Below are 8,115 nucleotides of genomic sequence, written 5' to 3' on the forward strand. Positions count from 1 at the left end.
GCTTGAGCCACAGGTGCCAAGCCAGAAGATGTAATTTTTGAAAGATAAAATTTGCAACTGCAACAATTATAAGGTACCTGGGTATATAACACAAAATATACAATATTTTCACAAAAAATTTAAGAAACTTTGGTGACAGACATGAAGGAAGACCAAACGAAATGAGAAATACATCATGGTCATAGATGAGAGAAGTTGACATAAAACAAAGGATGTTCCTAAACTAGGCTGAGCCCAGAGGCTCATGCCTGTAATTCTAGCACTCTGGGAGGCTGAGGCAGGTGGAGTGCTTGAGCTCAGGAGTTAAAAAAATCCAGTTTGAGGCTTGGCGCTCAAAGCACAGTGGTTATGGTGCCAATCACATACACCAAGGTTGGTGTGTTAGAACCCAGCCCAGGCCAGCTAAACAATAATGACAACTGCAATAAAAATAAAATAAATAAATAAATAGCTGGGCATTGTAGTGGGCACCTGCAGTCCCAGATACTTGGGGGAAGCTGAGGCAAGAGAATCGTGTAAGCCCAAGAGTTTGAGGTTGTTGTGAGCTGAGATGCCACCAGACTCTACAGAGGGCAACATAGTGAGACTTTGTCTCAAAGAAAAAAAGACCAGTGTGAGCAAGGGCAAGACTCTGTCTCTACTAAAAATAGAGAAACTAGCTGAGCATTGTGGTGGGTGCCTAAAGTCTCAGCTGCTCAGGAGGATAAGGCAGGAAGATCTCCTGAGCCCAGGAGTTTGAGGTTGATGTGAGCTATGATGATATCGCATTCTAACCAGGTAACAGAGTGAGGCTTTGTCTCAAAAAAAAAAAAAAAAAAGAAAAAGGTAAATTGTAAAAAGCTGCAAAACCTAGATATAAATGTAGGACTATAGCGGTGAGAGAAATAAGAGATGAACTTTAAGAGAAGAGATTCCAAAGCCAGGAGCGGTGGTTTACATCTGTAATCCTAGCACTCTGGGAGGCCAAGGTGGGTGGATGAACTCAGGAGTTTGTGACTAGCCTGAGTTAGAGCAAGACCCCATCTCTGAAAATAGCCGGGTGTGTGGCAGGCACCTATAGTCCCAGCTACCTGGGAGGCTGAGGCAAGAGGATCACTTGAGCCTAAGAGTTTGAGATATGACGTGAGATATGTCACATATGTCACATTGCTGTGAGATTATGATGCCATGGCACTCCACCAAGGGTGACAAAGTGAGATTCTGTCTCAAAAAGAAAAAAAAAATTTTTCTTTCTATAGATTCAATGAATTCCCAATAAAATCCCAAAAGAGTTCTTTTTTTTTTTGAGACGGAGCCTCAAGCTGTCCCCCTGGGTAGAGTGCCGTAGCATCACAGCTCACAGCAAACTCCAACTCCTGGGCTCAAGCAAGTCTCCTGCCTCAGCCTCCCAAGTAGCTGGGACTACAGGCCCCTGCCACAATGCCTGGCCATTTTTTTGGTTGCAGCCATCATTGTTGTTTGGCGGGCCCGGGCTGGGGATTCGAACCCGTCACCTTAGGTGTATGTGGCTGGCGCCTTAGCCGCTTGAGCCACAGGCGCCAAGCCAAGAGTTCTTTATAGAAATAAAACAATCTGACCCTAAGATCAATGTGTGAGAGCTTTTTTAAAGGATCAAGAGTAAACAAGACATTCTAAAGTAGAATAAGTAAAGATATGCCCTGATTAGGTCTTATAAAACAAAAGTAATCAAAATAGTATGATATTAACATCAGGGAAAATGACAGAGATGGGGAAATTCAGCTTGAGGAAAAAACCCCTACTTAATAAATATGTTTACACACTTATCTAGATCACTAGATACAATTAAATGTTCACTATTTATAAAATTAAAATTTCAGATGAATTAAAGATCTAACCGTGAAAAAACAAATTGTAAGCACACATAAGTCTTAGGATAAATACTTGAGAGAAAATTTTCATTTCATCAGGATAGAGATGGTCCATAAACTAGTCTAGATGAAGGGAAAATGTCTCTAAAGTAAATGCAATTTATAAAAGCCTTTAATACCTCATAAATATGAGGAACTAAAATCTGTTAAAAAGAAAAAAGACTAGTGACCTAATAGAAAATGAGGAAGGAACATGAATAAACAATTCTTAAAGGGAGAAACCTAAACAGCTTTTAAAGGATGCTCAAACTCTACATATATCAGGAAATGCAGATTTAAATATGGAGATACCATTTCAAAAAATCAGAGTGGCAAAATTTTTGTATCTATTATCTTACATCTATTATTTAATACTAAAAAATGTTGTTGAGGCTCCTCTTGCCTAGAAAAATTGCATATGAAACAATGTAAAACTTTGATCATTCTCTTATTTATCAATTATGTATAAGCTAAATACATTACAGAAAAACTGTTAGAACAGATGCTACATAAATAGAGTAGAATGCATATACTCTAACATCCACCAAATTACTTTTCTGTATGTATTCTGTAGAGAAACTCTTGTACACAGCCATAAGGAGATGGAAACACCACTAATGTTAAGTGCAAAATTGAAAACCATCTACTCTTTTTTTTTTGAGACACAGCCTCAAGCTATCCCCCTGGGTAGAGTGCTGTGGCATCACAGCTCACAGCAACCTCCAACTCCTAGGCTCTAGTGATCTTCCTGCCTCAGCCTCCCAAGTAGCTGGGACCATAGGCATACCTCACTGCATCCAGCTAACTGTTCTATTTTGGGGGGAGCTGGAGTCTTACTCTTGTTCAGGCTGGTCTTGAACTCTTGACAACTCAAGTGAACCCCCTCCCCAAAGTGCTAGAATTATAGGCATGAGCCACAGTGCTTGGCCTATTTATGTAGAATTTAAAACTTAAAACTATAGTATTATGGCGGACATACAAATATCAGAAAATGGCTTGGCGCCTGTGGCTCAAGTGGCTAAGGTGCCAGCCACATACACCTAAGGTGGCGGGTTTGAATCCAACCCGGGCTTGCCAAAACAACAATGACGGCTGCAACATAGCCGGGTGTTGTGGCGGGCGCCTGTGGTCCCAGCTATTTGGGAGGCTGAGGCAGGAGACTCGCTTGAGCCCAGGAGTTGGAGGTTGCTGTAAGCTGTGATGCCACAGCACTCTACCCAGGAGGACAGCTTGAGGCTCTGTCTCAAAAAAAAAAAATCAGAAAATACAAAATTATACATGGTTAACAGTTTGCACCAACTTCAGGATAGTGCTTATCTTCAGAGATATAGAGAGGGTGATGGAATAGGAGAGATTTTTGCTATATCTATAAATTTTATTTCTTAGGGTAAAAAAACCCTAGTAAACTCAACCAAATATTAATACTAAGTAATACTAATTACAGAGATTGCTAAAATATTTTCTGTATACTTGAAAAGAATATCTTACCTTTGCTCAACTCTGTGTCTTTGTGGACTTCTATCATATTGGCTGGTGTACACTGAAGTACTTCAGGAGACAGAACCTCAGAATGCAATGTTAACTCAGCAGAGAAATCCTGGGATCCATCACTATAGTCCACAGATCCTGATAATGTTCTGCTTAATTAAAACATATCCTTTATAACAAACTAGATAACAAGGCAATAAAATTAATTCTGAGATCTATAATAAATAACCACTTACACAGAGAAATCATTCTGTTTGAGAATTTCCTGAAGTCTCTTCTGAAATTTTTTTTCACTTTCTGTTGCTGGCATAAACCTGCGATCTTTGAATTTTAAAAGTGTGTTAAAAAAGGTAGACAGCAAATGAATATAATATTTTCCATTCTCCTAAAGTAGCTTTTAAAGTGTAGCAATTTCCTATCTTTCTTTAGCCACATATAACACCACCTAAATGTAATCATATTATAGAATCAAATAAAGGAGAATGACTGTTACAAAAGTTATAAATTAGACACTTAAATCCAGTACAAAAGTAAGTTCTATAATAACCTAAATCTGAAACAGAAAATCATTGTTCTCTACCTAAAGTATATTATATACCCTGAAACTAGAAATTTTTCCTTTATAAAACATTTTTATTTTAAAAGTCAGTCAAAATTCACTGAAACATTTACAGTACCCAAGACATTATAAGAAACATTTTAAAATTTAATTGAAGTTCAACACAGGCTTACTGCTATATTTCAAATATATTTGTTTTTGAATTATGTCACTTATACTTTTACTTTAATTTTTAAAAATGTCTTGTATGTTTGGTATTATTTAAACTGCCTCAAATTCTTTATGAATATAGCAGCATTTAATAATAAATGAGTATTTTTCAGGGCTGTATTTGATGAACAAAGTGAGTTCATATGATATATCCAGAAAAAAAATTAGGGGCAATATTTCGTGGGCTGTATTTTTCAAGTATAATGAACTAAACAGTGTTCCTTAAGCTGGGATTCCTGATCTTCTGTGAGTTTTTAAAAACTCATTTGGAAATACAGAAGACTAGAACATACTAGTGGGTAAAAAAGTGGCACAAGAGGACAGATGTGATGAAAACCAAGACAGTGAAGATGTAAATTTCTCATGAAAGAGAGACAATAGATTACACTTTGGAGATAGTTGTAAAAATAAATAATTACTAGTTGCATCATAATGACAAAAGGAAGAATACATTAAAAATTTAAAGGTAATTTGAAAAGTATAATCTGAAGTCAAAGTTGAAAAATTCAATGGCTTAAACTTTTCTATTAAAATATTTAGTTTATATCACACTGGTTAACATAAACCTCATCTCGTTTACTTAATTATTGTGTTAAGACATTTATATTCTATACTTGATAAATCTGACAAGTACCCTTGCACTATGCACCATAAGTATGATTCCTCCATTCATGATCTATGCATTTATAATTTAATAAAAAAAAAAAATTAAAAATAAATAAATAAATAAAATACTTCGTTAAAAAAAAAATCATTGGGGGTGGCATCTGTGGCTCAAGGAGTCGGGCCCCATATACCGGAGATAGTGGGTTCAAACTCGGCCTCAGTCAAAAACTGCAAAAAAAAAAGTCATTGGAGTACCACTCAGTGTATACCTTGTGATTCAGGTTGACTAATTTGAGAGGTTTCATTTCTGTTTCTTCGCCGTTGCTTTTCATCTTCCCATATGGCCTGTAGACCAGGGTTTACACCAATTTGAGCTGTAATCACAACAATACTTCAGTACAAGGATCAAAGTGAAAAATTCTTGCTTAAAAAAATTTAAACTTTTCTTTAAAAAAAATTATCTCTAAAAAAAAATCATCTATTTTGTGAAATAAAATGGATAAACTACCCCAACCTAAATTTATTATGTTACTCCCTTTTAGTTTTCTTCCTACTAGTTCCACAAATCCAGCAAGTGAATAAAATTCAAACATTTGAGGACAGCCAATAGACTTTAGAGTCTCCTCCCTGGTATAGAATCTGAATATTTAAAAATTACAAGGCAGAGTATATTAAATAATTTTATATATTGGTTAATTCTCTTTAGTTTTTTCACTTGTGTGCAAACTTCTATGCAAACTTACTCATATGAATGAAAATGTAAACCAATGATCATCTCATCAGAAGTACAGAAGCAATCTTCATAATATTTTGTAAATATTTGTATTTAGTATTTTACATTCATCTTTTATAATATCTTAGTTCCCTAGTAATGTTTTCTTCTTTATTTTTTCCATTGTACTTTAGTCATTAATGTTTTTAAAAATAAAAACATATATTAGGAATAATTGCGTATGTACCTTCAACGTCCAGCCGATTTAAGATGTCAGCGGCTACAGCATCGACTTCTAATTCACATGTACTCTGTGGTTCAACACCCTCCAATATTAAAGAGCTGTAATGAAAAGATATATTTAAAAAAAACACAATAATTATGTTAGAACAAATTTTGTAAGTTTTTTTAACTTATACGATATTTTATATTTAGGTAAAACATAACCAAAAACCTGAGAAAAATACAAAACGTAACAACTCTATTTTTTTTTTTAGACAGAGCTTCAAGCTATCCCCCTGGGTAGAGCGCTGTGGCATCACAGCTCACAGCAACCTCCAACTCCTGGGCTCAAGTGAGTCTCCTACCTCAGCCTCCCAAGTAGCTGGGACCATAGGCGCCCGCCACAGTGCCCAGCTGTTTTTTGGTTGCAGCCATCATTGTTGTTTGGCGGGCCCAGGCTGGATTCAAACTCACCACTTTAGGTGTATGTGGCTGGCACCTTAGCCACTTGAGCCACAGGTGCCGAGCCAACAACTCTATTGAGATCTTTTTGCAGTATATTCTACACATTTTGATTCACTATGTTTTAGCATGTGGTTGTACCCAGGGCAGAATGGGATAGGATAGTAGAGGGATATAGCAAAAACCATAAGCATCTGAAATCAGATGCCTAAAAAGATCCTCTTCAGTAATCAAAAAAAGAAGAGAGAGCATGCAACAAGAGCTAAGAGAAAGTGAGCACACCAAGAAGTGGGCAAATGATGATACTCATTGTTCTTTCTGCCCTCAACTATTGCTGAGCTGACAAAGGCTTTAAAATTCTTCATTAACTATGGAATTAATAAACCACATGAATGTTCAACAGTGCGATTGTAGCTAGGAAAAGTAGTGAGACCAGAAGGTCATTAATTATTTTTTTTAGACAGAGTTTCACTATGTCACCAAGGCTAGATTTTGGGGCTCAAGTAATCTTTCCTCCTCAGCCTGTAAGTATAATTTTTATAAGAACTAAAAAGGGTTGTTTCCCACTAATGCTCTTTGACTCAAAAGAGAACTAGGAAGACATCACATAGTTTTCTCTGCTTGAGAGAATGAACAGATAGCATCTATAGTATGGACCCAAGTTTAGTCATTCCAAATCTAGATCTCGCACTAAAATGAACACCAAATGAAAGAGGAGATCACTATTTTTACTTTAAAGTGGGTGATAGGGCTCGGTGCCTGTAGCTCAATAGTTAGGGCACCCACTACATACACGGGGGCTGGCAGGTTCGAACCCAGCCTGGGCCTGCTAAACAACAATGACAACAACAACAAAAAAATAGCTGGGCATTGTAGCGGGCACTTGTAGTCCCAGCTACTTGGGAGGCTGAGGCAAGAGAATCATTTAAACCTAAGAGTTGAAGGTTGCCATGAGCTGTGATAGTACAACATTCTACAGAGGGCGACATAGCGAGACTCTGTCTTAAAAAAAAAAAAAATTAGTGGGTGATAGCATCTGTGATTAACATTTTGATTTGAAACATTTCTCAATGTTTTAAGAGAAACATTCAGCAAACCTTCATTTTCCACTATCTACCCCTCAGGAAATTTTAATGGAACATTAGAAATTAATTTGCTGAAGAACAAAATTTTTACAATTCAAATAAGTATGCATGTATATGTAGATACACAGACATATCTTTTTACTAATTATAGAAAAAGGAACATGTTAGGCAACTTATCACAATACATTCCATCTACTTTCACAAAAAATAATTTTCAATGTAGATTGTCCTCTTCATTCATATAATTTAACAAAATCAGTTTTGTCATGAATTAAAGTGCCAGATAAAATAGTTTATGATCAAGGGTTTTCTTGTTATACTGAAAAGTTTTGTAATTTGAAATAATTATACTGTAAATATCAAAAATAACTATTCCGGGAGTAGGACGTTTGTAACAAAGGATGGAAACATCAAAAAATACAATCTCACAGTAGAAATGTGTATCTTTATCTTGCTCTTACTATAAAATTATTTTAGACATTCTGAACAGAATGTGTTCCTAGGGAAAGGAAACAATTTTCAGCATTAGAAATCTGGCCAGGTGTGGCAGCTTATGCCTAAAGTCCCTTGGAGGCCAGGTGGGAAGATCACTTGAGGGCAAGAGTTTGAGACCAGCCTGTGCAATACAGTGAGAGCCTGTCTCTTAAAATTAAAAATAAATCAGGTAGGCATGGTGGTGTGTACCTTTAATTCTAGTTATTTGGGAGGCTGCACCAGAAGGATTGCTTCAGCCCAGGAGTTCAAGGCTGCCGTGAGCTATGATTATGCTAGTGTACCCCAGCCTGGGTAGTAGAGGAAGACCCTATCTCTAAAATGAAAGTTTGTTCCAATAGATAGAAAAGGTGTGAATAAAAAATTTGCATCAGCATACACATGTGGATCATTCATTTTTTTTTTTTTTTT

The 8,115-nt window shown here is 36.4% G+C and overlaps 1 protein-coding gene across 1 annotated transcript in view; it reads right to left on the reverse strand.

Annotated features, from left to right (window-relative positions):
* The window catches only part of REV3L (REV3 like, DNA directed polymerase zeta catalytic subunit), a 200,323-nt gene that overhangs the window by 99,345 nt on the left and 92,863 nt on the right, over nucleotides 1–8,115 (reverse strand). Inside the window, exons 7-10 of the mRNA XM_023512479.1 lie at nucleotides 5,691–5,785; nucleotides 5,001–5,105; nucleotides 3,593–3,677; nucleotides 3,357–3,505 (exon numbers count right to left, since the gene is read on the reverse strand). Of these exons, the coding sequence (XP_023368247.1) occupies nucleotides 3,357–3,505; nucleotides 3,593–3,677; nucleotides 5,001–5,105; nucleotides 5,691–5,785 (434 nt within the window). The remainder of the gene's footprint in view (nucleotides 1–3,356; nucleotides 3,506–3,592; nucleotides 3,678–5,000; nucleotides 5,106–5,690; nucleotides 5,786–8,115) is intronic.

Source organism: Otolemur garnettii, unplaced genomic scaffold, assembly GCF_000181295.1.
Source record: "Otolemur garnettii isolate 467f Iridium unplaced genomic scaffold, OtoGar3 scaffold00002, whole genome shotgun sequence".
NCBI lineage: Eukaryota > Metazoa > Chordata > Mammalia > Primates > Galagidae > Otolemur > Otolemur garnettii.